We start from the raw sequence: 24,246 nt of genomic DNA, 5'->3' as shown, positions 1-24,246 counted from the left end.
TGTTTCTTTTTCTCTTGCATTTTTCTGGAAGGATAAGAAGATGTCTAACCGGCTATGCCAGATTCAACTTCCTAGTTCCCTAGAACGTTTATATTGTGATATTTTATTATTGTTAATTTATTTTGTGATATATTTATTTTGTATGGAATATGTGATGAATACATTTTATTATGTTGAATAAGTAAACTATAAAATTGTTGGAGTAAATATTCAATCAAATTGTAAAATTTAAAATTTTGATCATGTTTTTCCATTTAAAATTGTTGGAGTAAATTTTGATCATGTTTAAGTAAACTATAAGACGTAGAAATTTAACTTTGACTGTCAGGATCTTTAAATTAAGATTGTACTTAGAGGAGATAATATTATAATTTTGGGTAGAATGACCATCACTTTATTTGTATCTCTAACTTACATTAGAAAATATCTAAATTCCCCCTTCTTTTGCCAATAAATTAAGGTTGAAATTTTGATAAATGATTCCATAGATATATTACTATATTTTGACCACTCATATTTGTAACTAGATGTCTATACTTGGAGGAATTAATTCCGCAATTTTGATAGAGTCGACAACCCAATTGAATAATGTTTTTGAATTGTATAAATCTATATCTCTACCTAGTTAACCATTAGATTAACCTAAAATTTAGATATGTAGTTGCTAAGACATGTTGATGTAGTTTGACTGTTCCATTTTAAATAAAAAAACTAAGTGGTGTTTAGTAAGGATATCAATTTAATGTTTGTGAATTACGGATGTAAAATTTCAAATTTACACTTTATTAATGGTTAGATCGAATTGAAAATTTATCCAAAATTCTAGTAAATTATGATTGAATTTATCAGTTTAGATCCTGAATGTGAAACTTGTACTAAGAAAATTTTTTTATGTAATGTCAAAAAACAAAATTGGCTGATCTATAACCTTTGATTGGTTAAATTATGTTGAGTTTATACTAGTTATGGAAAAGATTAGATTATAAGAAGAGTATGATATCTGGCAATATGTTTTATTTTATTTTGGATATTGACACAAAAATGGGTTATTATCAATTTATGATTAGAGAACGAACATGATTGAGTTAGGTGGATGAGAAGATATGATTTGTTGATGTTAGGAAATGTTGGGGTGAATATAAGAAATCATTAATTATGAAATGATGTTTATTACTGGGAGTAGTATATTTGGTTTATACCATGAGACCTTGATATGAGAAAAGTAACACATGAGGTTTATGAAAACAGGTAGAGAGTGGTCTGACCATAAGGCTTTGACATAAACATATTACGCATAGGTCTTATAGAAGCAGGCAGAGAGCGGTCTGACCATAAGGCTTCGGAAAGTAAAACATAGTATACGAGTAAGGCGTAAGGAAGCAGGTAGAGAGCGGTCTAACCATAAGGCTTCGTGAGTAAGCATAATATACTTGTAAGGTTTATGAAAATGAGAATGATGATTTTGAAGAAGTTAAGGAAAAATGAACTAATGACATCGCGATAATTGTGTTAATACATGATTGAATTATATATTATAAATAAGTTTAATGATTGTATGTTATGGTTAGCTTACCCTTATTTGTTTGTGCTATGATCATATATTTCATGTTATACGTGAGCAGATAATGTTGCAGATGCGTTTGAAAAAGCTTAGAGATGATGAGAGACATGCTGGGAAAAACTTTCATGGATTTTTGTAAAAAGAATAAATTTGTATTGGAAAAATATGTTGTGTAAGACTTGTAAGTTTAATTTTGAATTTATGTTAAGTGGTGAAGACTATATTGTTTAAAGTTTGTAAGTTTGAAACCGTACTTTGGTTGAATTGAATTAAAGTTTGGTTTTTTATATTAGATATCAAAATAATTTAGTTTTTACTACTAGTAATACCCTTAAATTATTTGGGTGTTACATTGTGGTATTAGAGCAATGGTTTTCAAAAATCTTTTAGGGCTGTGAGGAGTGAACTTGTTATTCCTAGTAAAACTCTTTACTCTTTGCATATCTCATTAAATGTGGTCAGATGCTCATATGGATTTTCATGACATAATGCATTGAATTGGTTGCTCTTTACCAATTTAATCAAAGCAGACTTCATCTCCATATTTGCAGCATTAACCTTCGGCCGTGCAATGCTATTAAAATGATGAGGGCCAATGACTGTTGCATAATCTGCAAGGTGATGGTTGTAAAAGAGTCTCAAGAGAAGGGAAAAGTTCTCTGGACGTCCTGTTCCTCCTTTTTCTTCTACTATTGTCCAGACCTGCAAGAAGAGGTTCATAAACTTTTGTGCTTCTAGTCCGAATTGTACCCTGTATACACTAGAGAACAAAACATTAGAGCACCCAATTAGCACTAACAGATAAAAAAGATAAAATTAAAGAAAAAATAAAAATTAAATATATAAAGATAAAATAAAAATTAAAGATAAAATTAAAGATAAAGTCTAATCGGTTAAGAATCACACAAAAGTATAGTATAAAAAGATAAAATTAAAGATAAAAGAACTCGTAGAGTTTGGGTTGAAAAAGGCACCTTTATGAAAAATAAAATGCCAAAGAGTTTGTTGTTTTTATTCCATGCAGCATGGTCATACATTAAACAAATGCAACATTAAACATTTTGGAGTGCCTAATGGAAAGTTGTTAAATGATGTTTGTTTGATACTAACTCCAAGGATCCATAATGAGATTGGGGACCTAAAATTCTTGCTCAACTTGTTTTGTAGGAACCTTCTAAGTCAAAGAAGTCATTGTGGTATCTTGACAGTGGTTGTTCAAGACACATGACTGGTGACATATAGAGTGTTTAATAGAAGGACTTTTATAATTGAAGAGTCCATGCATGTTGTATTTGATGAAATTGTGGACCTTGAGGTGGACCCTCTTGAGTCAAACAAACCTATTGCAGGTGATGAGGATTATTTAAGGGAAGTTCTTGAAGAGATATATTTAAATGAAAATAATCATATGGAAACTCCCATTAGACATCAAGAAGATGATCCTAAGAGCTACCAAAAACCTCGTGGCCTCTCCTTAGACAACATCATCGGAGATACATCAAAAGAGGTAACTACTAGACACAACTTAAATAATTTTTGTTTAACTGTTGCTTTTGTATCTCAGATAGAACCCAAAAACATCAAAGAAACTCTTCAAGATGACAAATGGTGCATTGCAATGCAAGAAGAGCTTAACCAATTTGAAAGGAATGATGTTTGGGAACTCATTCCTAGAAAAGAGGACTATCAAGTGATTGGTACAAAGTGGGTGTCTAGAAACAAACTGGATGAAGATGGAAATATCACCAAAAATAAAGCAAGGCTAGTTGCAAAGGGCTACTGTCAAGAAGAAGGTATAGACTATGATGAAACATATGGCCCGGTAGCCAGGTTAGAAGCAATTAGATTATTACTTGCATATGTATCTTTGATTAAATTTAAATTATATTAAATGGTTGTGAAGAGTGTTTTTCTAAATGGGTTTATAAAAGAGGAAGTGTATGTTAGTCAACCCCTTGGGTTTGAAGAATTTAAATTTCCTGATCATGTTTTTAAATTGAAAAAGGCATTGTATGGCCTTAAACAAGCACCTAGGTCTTGGTATGAAAGACTTAGTACCTTTTTGATTGAAAATGATTTTTCTGGAGGAAAGGTTGATTCAACCTTGTTTATTAAGAAAGTAAGAAATCATATATTACTTGTTCAAGTATATCTTGATGATATTATTTTTGGATCTACTGATGATTGCTTATGTGAGTGGTTTGCAAGAATAATGCAATGAGGGAATTGAACTTTTTCTTAAGATTTTAGATAAAACAAATGGAAGGGGAAACCTTTGTCTCCCAAACGAAATATTGTAGGGAAGTACTTAAGAAATTTGGAATGGAAACTTGTAAAGAGGAAACACCCCTATGGAAACATTTTATTATCTAGATAAAGATGAATCTAGTGAAGAAATAAACCAAACAATGTTTAGAGGTATGATAGGATCATTGATATATCTCATAGCTAGTAGACCATATATTATGCAAAATGTATGTGTTTGTGGTAGATACCAAGCCAATCCTAAAGAATCCCATTTAACTATCGTTAAGAGAATCTTGAAATATCTTGAAGGGACTACTTCTTTTGATTTATGGTATCCTTATGATGCAACACCTAGTCTAATAGGTTATTCTAATGCTGATTATGACGACTGTAAAATTGATAGGAAAAGTACTAGTGGAACATGTCATTTTCTGGGTTGTTCTTTAGTATCCTAGCACTCAAAGAAACAGGCATGTGTAGCCTTGTCTACTACAGAAGCAAAATATATTGTTGCTGGAAACTGTTGTGCCCAAATCTTGTGGATGAAACAACAATTGGAATATTTTAATATCTTCCTTGATCACATTCCTTTAAAATGTGATAACACTAGTACCATAAACCTAACCAAGAACCCTATAATGCATTCCAGAACCAAACACAGAGATAAGACATCATTTCTTAAGAAATCATATTCAAAAGGGTGATTGCACAATAGAATATATTGAGACTTTGCATCAATTAGCTTATATTTTCACAAAGGTACTATCTATGATCTTAGAAGAGAGTTGGGAGTGATAGATATGTCTTAGAATCACAGTTCATGAGATTTTTAAGTTTTTCGTAACTTCAATGTATTTAATCGATTATTCTATAACTATAATCGATTATTTTGAGCTCTTAGAAAAGTCTTAGTGATGACAACTCCTTTAACGACTTTCCATCAAAAGAAGTAACAACTTAAACTAAGACTAAAGAAAGGGAAGTAAAATAAGGATTTCTAAAGTTCTTTCCTTATCTAAGTCTTAGATGGATTTGCTTTGCTAAATAACATTTACATTGTTTTATAGGTCACAAATAAAGGTTTGAAACCATGCCTATGCATCCTAGGAGGCTTGCTAAGCTAAAAGAAGCAAAGGAGGTCAAAAATGGAGAAGAAAACATCATTTCCGGATTGCATCCAGTGGCTTCCGGATTGAGACTGCAAGGCAAAATTGCCTTCCATATTGTGCAGGGCGCCCAGCCACAGCCTTCCGGAGCTCAGCCATTTTTGACAACGTTTACACTTTTAAACACGTTTTTAATGTGTTTCGTTTGAGACTTGCAACCCAAGCTATGAAGCATATCTAACACTCTTCTTTAGTGATTATAGAATATTAGAAAGGCCTGAAATGGAGTCCTCTCTTCAACTATAAAAGATAGGCTCTCCCCTTTGTAATTTCCAACTTTGAATTTGGAAAGAAACGCTGTTGAGAGAATTCTCCAGGTTTAAAAGATAGGCTATCTAACACTTCTTTGTTCTTATTCCGCACTCCCTCCTCTAGCTTCCTTCCCTTTTGGAAGGCTTTTTGAGCTTGAGAAACCTCACACACTCACCAAACCTCCACTGAACCATTCATCAAACATCTGGTGTGCATCCGCATCTTCATTCTTCAACTCATTTTGCTGCCACAATTTTGAGTTTGGAAGAGCTCTTACTTTAAGTGTGGAGCTGCTTCCATCATTTGGCATCAAGAGGCAGCACATCCACGCTTGTCTTCAAGAGATAAGCTTCTATATTTTGCAATTTTCTTCATTTTTGTCATGTGTAGTTCGTGTTCATTGTTTCATCATTTTGTTTTCATTTCTGATTTGATTCAATTCGTGTTGTTTGTTGTTATACTTGTGCCTTGAGTGTTTCTTAGTGATTTTTGTTCATTTTAATCGGTGAATTTCGTTTGTTTTACTTAAATTCAGCTTGCATTCCAATTTTTCCACTTTTGTCCAAAGTTATGTGCAATATGCTGTAGTATTAATTTTGTCCAGTGTTTGCATTTGTTCAGATGTAATTTTTTTACGTTTAATCTGAGTTTTGATGGATATGTAACCATATATTGATCATATAAGGCAGTAAGACAATGTCTAGCTTTGATTAAATGAGATAAAGCATTGCAAAAAAAGAAATTGATTAGCAAGGGTTGATTAGAGAAGATTAGCAAGGCTTGAAATGGAGTCCTCTCTTCACCTATAAAAGAGAGGCTCTCCCCTTTGTAATTTCCAACTTTGAATTTGAAAAGAAACGCTGTTGAGAATTCTCCAGGTTTATTCTTTCAGAGTTCACTTCTTTGTCCTTATTCTTCCTTCCCTTTTGGAAGGCTTTCTAAGCTTGAGAAACCTCACACACTTACCAAATGTCCATTGAACCATTCATCAAACATCTGGTGTGCATCTGCGTCTTCATTCTTCAACTCATTCTGCTGCCACGATTCTGAGTTTGGAGGAGCTCTCACTTGAAGTGTGGAGTTGCTTCCATCACTTAGGTTCGCAAATAATCGATTATTGTGAGGCATAATCGATTATCATAGCTCGCTTTTAAATCTAGGTTTTTCATGAACAGATAATCGATTATCTCCATCAATAATCGATTATCATTTCTTTTCTAAAAATTATTTCTTCACTAGATGATCGATTATCATTAGTAATAATCGATTATCACGCAATGCAAATTCAAAAATAGAGTCGTTACAAAGTTTAAAAACGACTACAAACGACCATAAACGACTAATTTTTGGATTGCCTCTATAAATACTCATTCATAATCGATTAACAACCACTCTTTGCACCCAAACTCTTACGAATTCACTATTTCCACAAGATTTCACTCTAGTTCTCATCATCCCTCTCATACCCTCTACTCATATCTCCTTTGCTTGTCATGGCTGACTCAAGGCGACCTCGTAGAAGGAATGTCGGTGCCTCATCATCTCGTTCTAGAGCTGCTCGTCCTGCCCCACTGAAGGATGGATCTCCGACCTGGTGAAAGCAAAATTTGCCCATTTTTCGCAAGAACGCCGCATACTGGGAGTCAAATATATCAGGTTGGAATTCTACAAATACTATGTCTTTCAATTTCCTGATTTGTTTCGAACTCAAAGTATCACCCATTTGGTTGAACAAAAGGGATGCATTTATCCCGACTTGATTAGAGTGTTCTACCACAACCTCAAATATCGTGATGACATTGTGACAACCAAGGTGAAAGGTGTCTGAATCATCCTTGATGATGATATATGGACCAATGTCGCAAAGCTCACAATATGGGATGATGCAATAAAGGTTCATTTGAGCATTCTTGACTTCAACCGCCTTCTCGCATACCAATCGTTTCAGCGAAACCCCTAACAACAAACCAATCGTCGTCAACTGTTGGTTGGAGGATTCAAGTAGAAGAGAGGATGATCCACTATTTGATTATGTGGATCTTGTGCCCTCATGCTACTAATCATGTTCAATGTTCTGGGAAATATCTTCTACTCTTGTATGGAATTTTAAATCATAATCATATTAATTGGCCTTCCCTTATCACAAATGCCATGTTAAAGGCTAAAAAAATACTCCGCATATGATGGAATATGCCTAAGGAGAATATGAATGAAGCTACGCGAGAACGAATTAAAACTCCTCGAAGCTTCCTCCAGAGAGAAGACGCAACGGAAAATTATATGAACTCGAGATCAAGCTCGAAATTGAGAGAGAATTAAAGAAGAACATAGGAAAACCCTAAATGAGAGGATATGCTTAGGATTTAACGCGAAAATCCCTAGACGAACCGAGGAAACCCTAGAATGATGTAGAAACACTATCTTGACTGATTAATCGGTGGAACCAAGGTTTTAAACAGTGGAAAAGAGGAATGAACAGAGGGAAACATGTTTAATCGGTAGAAAATGGAAAACAATCGGTGAAATCGAAGGTAAAGACGAAAAGGATGAAGATAGGTGAGAAAATGCGAGATCGAAGAGTGGCTAGGGTTTTTACCAGAGGAAAAGAGAGAAATATGGTTCAACAAGAGTGAAATGGTGAGAAATGAAAATATTCTCTCGTGGTAGTGAAAGGAAGATGTGGCGACGCTTTGCGCGAGAGAAAGGAGGACGCATGGCTAAGGAGTGCTGGTGCCATTGAAGCGGATTCGAGCAATGATGATGTTGTGTGATGAGAGAGAAACACCATGGAATGGAAAATGGAAGTGAGAGAGTGTGCTTGGAAGGTGGCTAAAGGAGGTCTCTTGGACTTTCTAGCCTGACTTTCAAGTGAGAATAATTTTTTATTTCAGAAAATCCAATTCTCATTCATCTCAAAAGTGTCAAATACATTGGTGGAGATGAGTATTTATAAACCCATGCTCTAAGAAAGCTAAAATGCATATACAATAAAATGTAAAAATACAAAAAGAGAACACTAAGGAAGGTACATGAAGCAGGATTGCATCAGCATATCACCTTCCATATGCTCTCCTCATCTCTAGGATTCTTGAATACAAAGGAGTAAGCGTAAATTGGCGAGACAACCTTTCGGCAAATGGGATTTGTTGCTCGTGGAGATGTGCTTGTTCACAAGGATGACAACAATCAAGATGAAGAAGATGATAACGTGGATGTCGATATGGCAGAACTAATAAGAGCTGCTACTCCATCTGAAGCTGGACCATCTAGAATGCCCTCATCCTCTTCTCTCATAATGGAAATTTTGCAAATCTATCCAAACAGATGAAGGATATGAATTTGGCTCATCAAGCGCGATTTGATCAAATAATTGAGATGCAACAAACTCATCAAGAGTATGTATATGAAAGTATGAATATTTTGATACTCATTTAGGCAACATTGAGGAACGCCTAAATCTTCAACCTCCAGATCGATCCCCAAGTCCAACTTTTGGGAGATTAGATAATTGTCTTAGAGTTTTATTATGTGTTATCTTTTATATTTTGAGTGAATTGTAGTTTCCTTTGCATCAATGAATAAAACTTCTTCATTTTCCTTCATTGCATAAATTGACCTTTTGAGGGGGAGAACATTCTAAGGGGGAGTATGTTTGCCTTTTTTTTTGCTTATGATAAAAAAGGGGGAGAAAAACTTATAGTGTAGTTACTACTAACTTGTTCTATGTTTGTAAGTTTGAAATCTGTGCAGATATTCAGAGATGCTTTTAAACAAGGGATTTTTTATCAGCATAAAAAAGGGGGAGATTATTACCAATGAGGAGCATTGGTGTCTTGAAGATAATGATTTTGATGATGCTACAAAGTGAAGAACTTGAAGACTCTACATGTAATTTATTTAAAAGAATTTTTGTAGATTCAATTGTAATAGGAATAACTTTGATAATGTAAACACTAAGAAGTTTTCATGTCTTTAGGAAGTTTGCACTGATAATCAATTATTTGGTGTAATAATCGATTATCACGAGCTCATTAGAAAAAGCATTGCTCGCGTAAATAATCGATTATTGCTCAGAATAATCAATTATTATAGTCTGAGTTATTACTGTCCAAGTCTCGCAAATAATCGATTATCCCTCGAAATAATCGATTTTCACTTTTTGAAAAACCCATAGCGGACAAGGATAATTGATTATCCCTTACAATAATCGATTATTATTGGCAATTGGGAGTTGTCTTTTTAAATTCTGACCTCTGGGCTATATATACTCTTTACCAAACCCTTAGTGGTTAATCTATGTCATTTGAGAATATAGTTTGTCTAAGGAAGTTCTCAAGTGATAGTGTTGCTCTTGTCAAGTCTTGGAATAAGTGAAGCTCACGCTTAGTGTATCTAAGGTCGAAGCGATACTCTTCAAGTTGGCTGAGTAGTTTTCTTTCGGTTCGTTTGTCGAAGGAAGGTTCTTCCACCGTTTTTTGAAGGAAGGTGTTTTATGTTCTTTGCTCATTTCATTATCTTGTAATTTGTACAACAATATTTTTAGTGAAAAAGGTTAATCACTATTTATAGTGATACGAGTGGTCATAGAATCTTTTGATTCGAACTAGGATAAAATTTGTGTTGATTTTCTCTTCCCTACATTCTTTAAACTTTTAGCACATCAACTGTTTGATAAAAGTTCTTTAAGAAAATAAAATTTTTAAAATAGACCATTGTATCTTGTTTATTGACCGCTACACACTTTCCGCTCTTTACAAGTCGTTCTCACTTTGCTGTGCGACTCGTTGATACCAACATGCACTAGCTTGAGGAGGAGTGCTAGATATATTAGATTATTAGATATCTCATCTCTTTATCTTTAGTTAGTTTGTTATTATTCCTTACTTGTATTTTGGGCTTAGCCCATATTTCTTCTATTATAGATATAACACCTTATGTGTATATTCAACACAAGGGAGATTAATCTCATATATAGTTTTTATTATATTGAACAAGCTCACTAGCAAGTTCTTAAGTGGATTATTTATCATATGAAATAATCTTTTGAAACGTTTTTAGTTTAAGTGAGAGTTACACAACATACAAAAAACGCTCCCATAGAGGATTATGTTGACTCGGACTATGATGGATGTTTGTATACTAGAAAATCTCTCACGGGTTATTTGTTTATTACATATGGTGTAACAATAAGTTAGAAGGCTAGTCTACAAAAAGTAATGGCTTTCTTAACCACTGAAACAAAGTACTTTGCCATGACAAAGCATGAAGAAAGTCTTACTGTTGAGAGGTATGGCCAGAAGGCAAAAGGTGTAGGACCATGTTGTCACTATCTATTATGACTATAACAACATTCTACAATCATCATAAATGTTATGTGTCATTGTGACTTGTGTCTTAGGTCTGTGGTTCTTGAAGTAATGGTTACAACACTTTTCAAAGATGGGACGTCTAACACTTGCTCACCAAGCTAGGTTAAAAACTTTGACCACATGGGTCAACATACTAAAGAACGTCCACTTGGGTCAACATTGGGTGTTGACCTTTGTTGGCCCAATTTGACCAGAAACCCTACACATTTGGCCTAAAATACAAGGCTCAAAAGGAAATCCTAGACTACTTAGTCCATAATACAAGAATCAAATTATTCTACTATACTATATGCTCTATGATGGTCCATGATGACCCAAGATAAACAGTTTAGGCCCAGCTTCCATATATTACTTCAACTTTTCTTGAATGTGTTTGATCATGACTAAGGGGTATGTCATCAGTGTGCTATCAAGTATTGTTTCAAACAGGGATCCTAGATTCATTTCTTAATTTTGGCAAACGTTACAAAATGTTTTAAGAAGCCGATTGAGGATGAGTACCTGATCATAAACATCTTGAGGAAAATATACTAAAACATATAATAAAGTGTAATACATAGTCCTTGTCACCATAAATTTGTTTTTCAAAATACATTTAGAAGTTTTTCAAAATATAAAAACATAACAAGGTTGTTTCCTTATACCACATCATATAACTAGGTACATATCTCTAAACATTTCTCAAAACACCATCCTCAACTTATTGGCTAACACCACCACCACCTGACTCCACTTAACTTAACCAATCTTGAACCAAGTTTCCTTGGATGGGGTAAGTCAACAAGAACCAGATTAACAATTTAAGCATAAGCCTGGACTTACCAATAAGAGCCACAATGTTGAACTTAACACTATATTAATAAACTTCTAATCTATTGTAACCATTAATTCAAGAATTACAAATCCAACACACAGGTCACCATGACACATAAATGCTTTGATAACATAAAATGTAGCAACTTAAGAAAATGGATTTAACCTACTTCCTTGAGTTCCCACAAAGTAGTATTGAGTTGTACTTGATTATAAACATCTTGAAGAAAATATACCTAAGCGTACAATAGAGTGTAATACATAGTCCTTGTTACCACAAATTTGTCTTTCAAAATACCTTTATATATTAAGTTTTTCAAAATATAAAAACATAACAAGGTTATTTCCTTACACCACATCGTATAGCTAGATACATATCTCTAAACGATTCTTAAAATGTCGTCCTTAACTTATTCGCTCCACCATCACCTACACTCTCATCTACTTATGAATTTTGGACTTATCCGAAACTCTAACTTTAACCTCTTTTTAGATAAAGAATGAGATTTGAGTAAGATATTGAGAAAAGAAGAGATGAAAGAGTGAAGGCATAATGAGATTTTCTATAGAGAAATCGAAGGTGAGTGTGTGTTTTTGTATTTTTTTTTCTTTCGTGTTCTTCACATTATTAATGAAATATATACATATAATTTATTTTATTTATAATGTATCATAAAATATTTATTTAATATTTAAAAATTTAAAATAAATAAACATATAAAAAAATTGTACCGTAAAATATAATAAATTTGTAATAATATAAATTAATTAATAATTCTTTTATTTGAAATAAATTAACATATGAAAAATGAAGGAGATAATAAATAGCTGAAAATAATAATTAATCATTTCATTTTGAATATAATTAACAATAATTTTTTAATACTTTTTATAACATTTAAATTTAAATGCAAAAGGAAAAAAATAATGTATTAGTTAAATGTTGTTTATCATTTAAAAAAATATAATAAATATAATTTATAAATAAAATACAAACTTATATAATAATAAAGCATATCTTGATAATTTGCTTATACAACTTTTTAATTTCATTTAATAAATTCATTCTTTTTAGAATAGTAAGATATTAGTTTTTTCCAATTAAAATTTTTATTTGTGAACAACGGATTAACGACAAAATTATTTGGTAATTAAAAGTTTAATTTTGTAAGGAAATATCATTAGAATAATATATCTTTCTCAGACCATAACTAATTAGTTACAATATTAGGTTGTGGTTAATCCCTCGTTAAATAGTGATAAATCAATAAAAAATATTTTTTTTTGTCGTTAATCACTCTTACAAATTAATAAATTTTATGTAATGTTGTCCTTCACCCACTTACCTCTTAATTATTTCTTTTGCAAATTCTCTAATATCATTTTGTCATTAATAAATATATCTTGAATAAGCTTGTTTTAGCTATTTCACAATTATGTATGCTTTCCAAAGAAGTTAGAGTTGAACTAATATTTTTACCCAAAACTAATCAAACAACCATTATGAAGAGAGTTACTCTCTCCACCACCACGCACTGCTCCCTACACCTCTCCAATTCTTTTTTAATTCCAAAACTACCATTTTTACTTTTATCCTTTATCTTTTTAAACTTTTTCTTCAAACCCTAATTTTTTATTTTTTTATTCATTCACTCACACACCACACCCCCACACCCTTTACCTTTTTTAACTTTTTCCTAAAATCCTAATTTTTTATTCTCTTATTCACTCAACCACACACCACACCCCTACCCCACACCCTTTACCTTTTGTAACTTTTTCTTAGAACCCTGATTTTTTACTCTCTGATTCACTCAATCACACACAACACCCCCAAAATATCACAATTAGAGGGGAGAAGAAGTAAGAGAAATCTTAATTTCTATGGAAGTGCTTGGGTGTAGGGGTGAGTGGGTGGATGTTGGTGGAGGTAAATACATTTTAACCACCACGAATTAAAAATTTTATAGGGACAAAAGAGGAATGGGGAGGTGTAGGGAGCAGTGCATAGTAGTGGAGGGAGTAACACTCCATCATGAAACACACATGGAGTCATCAAATTGACAATGAGCCTCGTTTATGAAGACATTATTTTTAAGCAAATTACTTTTTAGAAATAGATTTTAAGTTTCACTCAACTTTATAAAAGTGCCTAGTAAGATGGGTTTGTATCTACTTATTATCTCTTTAATTTTCCTGGTCTCTTTTATATATATATATATATATAATCTCCAACAAACCTCTTTTACGTAGAAGAATATACCCATATTAAGCATAAGACTATATATCTATTGGCTAGGTACATATCTCTAAACATTTCTCAAAACACCATCCTCAACTTATTGGCTAACACCACTACCACCTGATTTCACTTAACTTAACCAATCTTGAACCAAGTTTCCTTGGATGGGGTAAGTCAACAAGAACCAGATTAACAATTTAAGCACAAGCCTGGACTTACCAATAAGAGCCACAATGTTGAACTTAACACTATAGTGATAAACTTCTAATCTATTGTAACCATTAATTCAAGAATTACAGATCCAACACACAGGTCACCATGACACATAAATGCTTTGATAACATAAAATGTAACAACTTAAGAAAATGGATTTAACATACTTCCTTGAGTTCCCACAAAGTAGTATTGAGTTGTACTTGATTATAAACATCTTGAAGAAAATATACCTAAGCGTAGAATAGAGTGTAATACATAGTCCTTGTTACCACAAATTTGTCTTTCAAAATACCTTTATATATTAAGTTTTTCAAAATATAAAAACATAACAAGGTTATTTCCTTACACCACATCGTATAGCTAGATACATATCTTTAAACGATTATTAAAATGTCGTCCTTAACTTATTGGCTCTACCATCACCTACACTCTCATCTACTTATGAATTTTGGACTTACCCTTAACACAAATATGTGGAATGGAATAGATTCTCCTCCGAAACTCTAACTATAACCTCTTTTCAGATAAAGAATGAGATTTGAATAAGATATTGAGAAAAGAAGAGATGAAAGAGTGAAGGCATAATGAGATTTTCTATAGAAAAATTGAAAGTGAGTGTGTGTTTTTGTATTTTTTTTTTCTTTCGTGTTCTTCACATTATTAATGAAATATATACATATAATTTATTTTATTTATAATGTATCATAAAATATTTATTTAATATTTAAAAATTTAAAATAAATAAACATATAAAAAAATTGTACCGTAAAATATAATAAATTTGTAATAATATAAATTAATTAATAATTCTTTTATTTGAAATAAATTAACATATGAAAAAAGAAGGAGATAATAAATAGCTGAAAATAATAATTAATCATTTCATTTTGAATATAATTAACAATAATTTTTTTAATACTTTTTATAACATTTAAATTTAAATGCAAAAGGAAAAAAATAATGTATTAGTTAAATGTTGTTTATCATTTAAAAAATATAATAAATATAATTTATAAATAAAAGACAAACTTATATAATAATAAAGCATATCTTGATAATTTGTTTATACAACTTTTTAATTTCTTTTAATAAATTCATTCTTTTTAGAATAGTAAGATATTAGTTTTTTCTAATTAAAAATTTTATTTGTGAACAACGGATTAACGACAAAATTATTTGGTAATTAAAAGTTTAATTTTGTAAGGAAATATCATTAGAATAATATATCTTTCTCAAACCATAACTAATTAGTTACAATATTAGGTTGTCGTTAATCCCTCATTAAATAGTGATAAATCAATAAAAAATATTTTTTTTGTCACTCTTACAAATTAATAAATTTTATGTAATGTTGTCCTTCACCCACTTACCTCTTAATTATTTCTTTTGCAAATTCTCTAATATCATTTTGTCATTTGTGTAATAAATATATCTTGAATAAGCTTGTTTTAGCTATTTCAAAATTATGTATGCTTTCCAAAGAAGTTAGAGTTGAACTAATATTTTTACCCAAAACTAATCAAACAACCATTATGAAGAAAGTTACTCTCTCCACCACCACACACTACTCCCTACACATCTCCAATTCTTTTTTAATTCCAAAAATACCATTTTTACTTTTTATCCTTTATCTTTTTAAACTTTTTCTTAAAACCCTAATTTTTTATTCTTTTATTCACTCACTCACACACCACACCCCCAAACCCTTTACCTTTTTTAACTTTTTTTCTTAAAATCCTAATTTTTTTACTCTCTTATTCACTCAGCCACACACCACACCCTTACCCCACACCCTTTACCTTTTATAACTTTTTCTTAGAACCCTAAATTTTTACTCTCTGATTCACTCAATCACACACCACACTCCCAAAATATCACAATTAGAGGGGAGAAGAAGTAAGAGAAATCTTATTTATGTGGAAGTGCTTAGGTGTAGGGGTGAGTGGGTGGATGTTGGTGGAGGTAAATACATTTTAACCACCACGAATTAAAATTTTTATAGGAACAAAAGAGGAAGGGGGAGGTGTAGGGAGCAGTGTGTGGTAGTGTGTGGTAGTGGAGGGAGTAACACTCCATCATGAAACATACATATGGAGTCTTCAAATTGACAATGGGTCTCGTTTATGAAGACATTATTTTTAAGCAAATTACTTTTTAGAAATAGATTTTAAGTTTAACTCAACTTTATAAAAGTGCCTAGTAAGATGGGTTTGTATCTACTTCCTGGTCTCTTTTATATATATATATATATATATATATATATATATATATATATATATATATATATATATATATATAAAATCTCCGCCAAACCTCTTTTACGTAGAAGAATATACCTATATTAAGCATAAGACTATTTATTTACAAGTGATTCGATAGGAGTCCGATAGTTAATGATATAGTAGATCCAACAAATAACAAATTTCATTAGAATATATTTTTAAATAACTCTGATATCATCTTATAAAGTGAATTCTGAATCCAATTCAATTCTACAAAATCAGTTTATAAATTGTGGTTAACATATACTTATATAATATAAATTTATCTTATTTCTATTTGACGTGAGATCTTTATCACTATTAATGGTTTCGTTGTTTTCATCAACTTTGAAACAAGTTTTTTCCAAATATGAAAATGTGTTTTTAAAGATTGAAGAGAAATATTGTAAAAACATAGAATGCAAATTTCAATTTATACACCACATTTTATAAGGTTTGGTTGTCTTAAAATTCAATTTTAAATACAATTCTTTTAGAAGTTAGTTGTTGAGTTTTGAAATGGTGTTGGGACAAGTCCAGCTGTTGAAGCCACAAACTAAGGTACACTTATTGATTTTAGAGGAATCTATATATGTTTTTGGAAGGTGATGTTTGAACACAGTCTAAATATGGAGAATATTATAACTTTGTTTTCTGTTTACTCTTATCCACAGCTTTAGAGAGAATGCAACCCACATATATAATTGCCCTAACATCTCTAAGATGACGGTCGTTCACCATAAAATAGAGAGAGAATGAGAACCCATGAATGCAGAGAAAGATGTGTTTGTCTTGATGTATATATAGAGAGAATGAATTTCTATTATATGTTTGAAGTAACAGTGTGAAATAGAAGGCCTGAAAAGATTAGAAAGAATGCAAGCTGTGAAAGAAAAGATAATGAATTTGAATGCTACACGAAAGGCAAGACAAGAAGCAAGGGCAGAAGAAAGGGTATTAAACATATATAATTTAGCTTAATCATTTATATTAAGATGGAAAGAGGAATATTTATGAATGGTTTTGCAGGCTGAGAAAGAGATAGCGAAAGCAAGAATGGATGTGGCTCGTGAGATTAGGTTGGCAAAAGAAGCTGAAGCAGAAATGGATCTTCATGTGGCAAATGCAGGAAAAAGGGTTGACCAAGAAATATATAAGGTCACGGCTAATAATCCTCGTCTTGTTCAACAAGTCACTCTCACGGATGGAGCTTCAAATCCAAAGGGACCAAGAGAAACAACAAATGTTACCACTTACACAAACTAACTCAAAATCATGTATATATATATATACATATAGATTAACTTATTTTATTTTCAACAAAATATAATTACATGCTTTATATATGTACATTAAGACATGTACTCCCCTCATCAATTCTTTTTGTAATCTTATCACTCATAATTCTCTTTATATTCTCTCTATAAATCTATTCCTTTCTCTTTCTAACAATCTTCTTTTTCTTTCACTTTACACATTAATTGTTAGCAAAAATGTCTATACACAATGAGGTTTAAGTTTATTTGGAATCACTAGAATCAATCACTATATATTATTCATCTTTGTCTTTAAACTTCTATCATAATTTTATCTTTAAAAAATATATAAAACATTTTTAAAAATATATATTTAAATTATCTTTTGATTTTAACTTGTACGTTGTGTTGGTATGAATAGATTGTATTATTTGTGTGTATTTGTGAAGACGGAATTACGAGATAAGTTATGTTCATTCTCATTGATTTAGAAGCAATGCAGTTGGAAAATTATTGAAAATTTCAATTTTAATGTCAAATTTATCTTTATACAATTACGATTTTTAATACAAGTAATCAATTTCAAAAAAGAGAGAACTGATTACACAACCTTCGTTCCATATAAATGTAACCCTTCCAAGTAACTTTGGATTCGATTCCAGCATCAATAAATTACTCATCACATATTCTCCACTGTTTTACACATATTCTCCATTGTTAAAATGAAATAGTCCTCTTTTAAATGAATAATATATCAAAAAGCAAAGTAGAACGAAACCCTTTTGCTTTCAAAGCCCATTGTCAAGCTCATACACCTCTTCCACCACCCACAAAACTGTTCCATCATCCAATTAATCTCTTTCTTTCACCATTAATTTAAGAGTGAAGAAAACAAACATCTAATAATATTTCAACTTTCTTTTTTTTCCACCATTATAAATCATACATTTTTATAACACAGAAATTTATATTTGAGTCTAATAAAATTGTTATAGATTAAAAAAATTTCTTTTTAAATCTTAATTTAGTTAACCATTTAAATATTTATCTTTGCGCAATTTTTTTTCTTTTAGAATGTCTTAGTTTAATTTTTTTTTGTGATAATTCTTGTCCTATTATTTTAAATGTTTTTGAATTTGAAGATTTATTAGACAATATAATAAATTTTATAAAATTAACGTGATTAAATAACACAAAGTATATTATATTTAATGGTGGTTTGTGTGGGTGAAGTTTTAAAAAAAATTCACTTTACTTAATTTTTTTTATTATTATTTTTTTGGTTTTTTAAAACTTGAAATTCATTTTATCAATAAATATATTATTAATAAATATAATATTTTGTTATTTTTATTATTAAAGACATTTTAATAATCTTTAATTTTTATCAATTAAACCATTTTCTTATCTCTGATCAAATCCTATTCTAATTTTCACAAATTTTGTTTTCAAATTTATTTTCACTCACCTCCAAATCTCTTTAAAAAAACAATAATCAGCTGACTCTCAAATCCATCCAATCCCTCCCTTCTAAATTCATCTTCGAAAGTGAACATAACATTAATTATATATATATATATATATATATATATATATATATATATATATATATATATATATATATATATATATATATATATATGGGGTTTGCTAACGCGCGTACGCCTGTTTTTCAGTTGATACATTTTAGAAATATGTAAAAAAAAAGAAACCCCTAAACCCTTACTCACCTCTCTCATTCCTCTCAACCCTATCTCTTTTATCTCTCTCACTCCAACCTTTTATCTATCATTCCTACTGTAGCCCCAATTGAAAAAATCAGAAACATTTTCCCTTAAACAATCTTACAAAAAATGATTTTATAATGAGTTTTCATTTTATAATTTTATCCATTTTTCACAAGCATAAAAGAATTGGTAATTGACCTGGAAAAAAAATCAGAAATACTCGTTGTTAAACAATTTCTTACAAAAAAATGATTTTATAATGAGTTTTCATTTTATAATTTTTGTCTTATCTAATTTTATCTAATTTTCACAAGCATAATGATATCAAAGGAGTTGGTAATTGGCCTAGAAAAAATCAGAAACACTAGTTGTTAAACAATTTCTTACAAAAAATTGATTTTATAATGAGTTTTCATTTTATAATTTTTGTCGTATATAATTTTATCTGATTTTCACAAGCATAATGACATCCGACGGAATTGGTAATTGGTCTGGATGGTTTTTTTAGAGATGATGATGATTCAAAATATGCAGATGATGAAGTTAGAGAGGTTAGTGAAGATAGTGAAATTGAAGACATCTTGAATGAACCTTTGCCTGAAGGTGAATATGTCAATGACTCAACTCTTTACAAAGGCTAATTGTTTTTTTTGATTTTTTCAATTGGAGTTACAGTAGGGATGACAGAAAAAAGGTTGGAGTGAGAGAGATGAAAGAGAAAAGGTTGAGAAGAATAAGAGAGGTGAGTAAGGGTTTGCACTACAATAAAATCGCGTATTACCGAGGGCCTTTTGCCCTTCGGTAATGTCTACGATGCCTCTTCATATCCGAAATCACATCTTCATTTAGCCATTCTCTGGAGAGATCCACCCGCACACATTTCTTTTTCTCTCGAACCTTCGCTCGTCTCTGATCCATATTTCAAGTTCCTCCACCTCAGATCTTAATCCGCCCAGCCATGGTTAGTCTCTAGATCTTCATTCTCCTGTAAATTTCTCCCTTACCTCAGCCTAATCCACCAAAGAATCCATTTTTCACCAATTAAACCTATCCTCATCGTTCCATCTTCACTTTTGCCCGATTAAAACCTCTGTTCATTCCATTCCATTGATTCAATCGTTGAATCCTTTCTCTCCACCAATCAAAACATCCCAAATCCCCAACCCTAGAATGTACACCGATCAAACCATTCAATCTAGGGTTTGCCTCCGTTTTTCGTCATTCGTTCTTCTTCTTCTTCAATTAGCTCGATCTATGCCAGTTTCCATGGTTCCTCGTCGATCCGCCTCGACCTGGAGCTATCAAGTGGTATTCAGGGCCTAGATTAGGCGCGTCTACATGGAGCTAAGTATTTTCTTTGCCTTTCCATGTTGTCTTCGATTAATTGTCTTGATCTGTTTTGGTCTTGTATTGAAACTTTAGCACATGGATTGAAAAATATAATTTTTTTTCTTATCCCTAGTTTCAAAACCCTGTATGAACTGTCTGCGTGCTCATGTGAAAAGAATAAGTTTCTGTCATAGATTGCTTTACATTATTTTATGCTTTCTGATATTAATGTTCAATTCTAGCAGTGGTCGTGGAAAGGCTTTTAATATGAAAAATGATAGAGAAAAAACAAGAGGGCGTGGTGGTGGGAGTGGCTCAGGAAAGGACAAAATTGATGCTCTTGGTAGGCTCCTGTAAGCATTACTTCTCTCTAATGATTTTATTTTTCATAAAGATTGCCTTTATTTCCTTCCTTCATGTGGCCAAATATCAGTTGTTGTGTTTTGTTTTTTGTATGAAATATCCAGTGGCATTGTTATTCTTTTTCTATGTGGAAAGAAGTTTGGGAAAAATACGCTCAATTTACTATTTGAGAATCCCTGCATGACAAATATGATACATAAGCTTCCCTGTCTATTTGAATACAAAATAAAAATCCTTACATATATATTCACGAACAAAAATATAACAAACTTTAATTGTTCAAATATAAAAAATCCTAGGAAGCAATTGGGATTTAACCTTTGTTATTAGATAATCTAAAGATATAGGCCTCAAATATCTTCCTATTTCTTGTGTTTTAGTCACAGATTGTCTCCTAGCAGAATATCCTTTTCGTTTGGATAAACTTAAAGCATAGCAAAGTTTTCGGTGGCTTTCCACCACGTGTCAACCGATGGTTGGGGCGTGACGGGTTTGGGAGATGAAAGGGAAGTGATGAAGTCAGTGAGTATGGATTTCTGGGAAGGTTTGAACTTGCCATACCAAATGAGGTTGACAGAGATTTTACCTGTGAGAAGAGGTCCTCTGTGGTATTGGAACTTTAGTTGGGGCTCTGACTCAGTGAGTTTCCTGGCTGAACTGAAAGGAAGAATTGAAACAACCAAAAATAAACATAGGAGAAAGCATAAGGATGTAAGAGAGGCCATTTGTTTATGTTGTCTAAGAAAGAAGTGAAATGTTGTTGGTGAATTGCTGTGAAAGAGGGAAGTGTTGGCGGATATATATAGTGGGAGGGGGTGAAATAAAATGAGGGAGATGGTGTGAGTGGAGTGAATGAGGTGATAACGCGTTTGCGATTTGGTAGTGAAATTGAAGGGAATTGATTCGTAGGCTTGCATTGACCGAGTGGTGAGGTTGGTGGGGACAGAGGATAGCCAGCTAAGGGGAGAGTTGGCGCGGATAATAACAGCACGAGATGGCGACATGAGGACAAATCCCGTGTACCCTTTGAAGAAGAGTATGATCTCTTTTGTTTGGTTCATGGAAATCAATTATTTATTTATTCCTCAAGAATATGTGTTGGATATGTGATAACAGTTGAAAAACTGTTATTTTCATGATTAAAATTGACACTAAAAGCAACCTTCACACTTAGAAATTAGCTTGAAATCATGTTTTTCTGTATATTTTTAGAAATAAGAGAGTTGGACAGGTTTATGCTTGATTTCAGTGTTTTTGTGCAGGTTTTAAGGTGAATTTGGTAAAAGAAGTGAAGAAGGAGAGAGATGAAATCAGAAAAGACAACAAAAAGTGCAAAAGGAGAAGCCGAAGTCACCGCTCAGCGGCAGTTTACCGCTGAGCGGCACTCAGGAGTTTGCGGGAGGTCCGCTGAGGGGCAAAATGGCTGCTGAGGGGAGAAAACAAGTCACGCACTCACCGCTGAGCGGTAGTTTACCGCTGAGCGGTACTCTGGAAGTCACGGGAGATCCGCTGAGGGGCAAATTGGCCGCTGAGGGGAGAAAACAAGTCACGCAATCACCGCTGAGCGGTAGTTTACCGCTGAGCGGCACTTTAATGGGCTTGGACTTGACTTTTTGTAATTTACGAATGATACATAAGCTTTAGGGTTTCCTAGGGTTAGGTATCTTTGGCAGGAACGAGGCAAACACTCTCTCTACCACCCCTTTGAAGGAGGATCTTGGATGCTGAGGCTTCCGCTTCACCTTTTTAGGGTTTATTCTTTCATTCTTTCATTGTAATTCATCTAGGTTCACCATGAATATGGTGAACTAACCTCTTTATGTTTGTTGGGGAATCAATGTAATCTTGTGAAACTCTCATATATGGAATCTGTTTTTACATCTTTTATTTAAGATCTATGCTTTCTTTCATCATTAGTTAGGGTTTTTCCTCTTTGTTAATGCTTGCATGGTTTAACTCATTCGATGCATGATTATTGGTTTTGTCGATACGGGAACGTACGGGGAAGTCTAGATCCGGGGAATTTCTCCCAATTTTAATTGGTTGTCGTTAAGCTCCTGAACTTATGAACTAATCATTAGGAATGCTAGGAATTGTATGAACTCGTGATTAGGGAGAAGCCTTCTGGAAAGGTACATTAGAGAGTGGCATTAACAATGGTGATTTGATCGTTGAATTCCTAAAATATATGAGAGTGGATAAGATGAAATTGACCCCCAACAACATATCCATACATAAATTCATTGAAAGTGTTTATCTTTTGCTTTTGCCATTGATCACAATTCATGCATACATTTATTTCTGTCTTGCATTTTAAACCCCAATTAATTCGTTTGTAAGTCTAGTTAATTAAGAAATCACATAACTAAACTAGGCCGTGAGCTTTGGGAAGAACGATACTTGGTCTTACCAAGTTTTATTACTTGAACGATTCGGTCATACTTGCCGATTGAAAACAAGTTTGTGACATCATAATTTGGTGTTCATAAATTTGTCCATCAAGTTTTTGGCGCCGTTGCCGGGGACTCGTGGTTTAATTGGTTAATTTGTGTGATTATTAATTATCTTTGACTTATTTTTTTATTTTATTTTTAAATTTCGAATTTTTAATTTTTATTTTATTTTATTTCTTTTTGTGCTAACCAAATCTTCTAGGGTTTTGTGTTCTTGTGTATGCAGGAGGCAATTCGAACTAGGAGCAAGAAGACAACAGAAACGTTGCTTGAAGGATTAGAAGACAGTAGACGGAGGAGAAGAATCAGAACATCTAGAGAACTTTTCCCTCCTCCGGAAACTCTGTTGCAACCATCACCACAAGGTTCTGACAATAGCACAGAAAACATGGAGAATAATCATATCAGAAGAACTCTTGCTGATTACACTAATGTAGCTGGACCTCAACATTTTAACAGCATAGCTAGACCTAGAGTCAATGCAGCCAATATGGAGGTCAAACCAGCGTTGATCCAACTGGTGAAGAGTAATCAATTCAATGGGTTATCTCATGAAAGCCCATATGAGCACCTGACTACATTTAATGAAATTTGCAACACAGTGAAAATAAAGGGGTGCCAGACGAAGCAATCAAACTTAGTTTGTTTCCTTTCTCATTGGGAGGCAATGCTAAGCTTGGTTGAACTCTTTTCCAGAAGGAAGTTTCACAGAGTGGGAAGCAGTGGTAACAAAGTTTTGAACAAGTACTTTCCACAATCAAGGTGACAAAAGGCAAGCAAGAGATATCTTCATTAAGCAGGGCATGGAAGAATCACTGGGCATGCATGGGATAGATACAAAAGTTTGCTAAGAAAAACACCCACGCATGGCTTTGAAGAACAGGAAGTAGTCTTAACTTTCCTTGGAGGCTTGGTTCACAAACCAAGATGATGCTTGATGCCTCAGCAGGAGGCAATATTAAATGGAAAACTCCAGAGGAAGCTATAGAAA

General features: G+C 32.5%; 1 protein-coding gene across 1 annotated transcript; it reads left to right on the top strand.

The window, feature by feature from the left end:
• The first annotated feature begins 17,003 nt into the window (after positions 1–17,003).
• On the top strand, positions 17,004–17,393 carry ATLEA4-1 (Late embryogenesis abundant protein, group 1 protein). The gene is made up of 2 exons (XM_088099346.1): positions 17,004–17,081; positions 17,157–17,393. Exons 1-2 carry the CDS (start codon positions 17,004–17,006, stop codon positions 17,391–17,393), a joined length of 315 nt encoding a protein of 104 aa, XP_087955472.1.
• Positions 17,394–24,246: the final 6,853 nt, after the last annotated feature.

Source organism: Vigna umbellata, chromosome 9 (genome assembly GCF_029865625.1).
Source record: "Vigna umbellata cultivar VRB3 chromosome 9, Vumbellata_1.0, whole genome shotgun sequence".
Classification (NCBI taxonomy): Eukaryota; Viridiplantae; Streptophyta; class Magnoliopsida; order Fabales; family Fabaceae; genus Vigna; species Vigna umbellata.
This window is presented reverse-complemented; position numbering and strand designations above follow the sequence as displayed.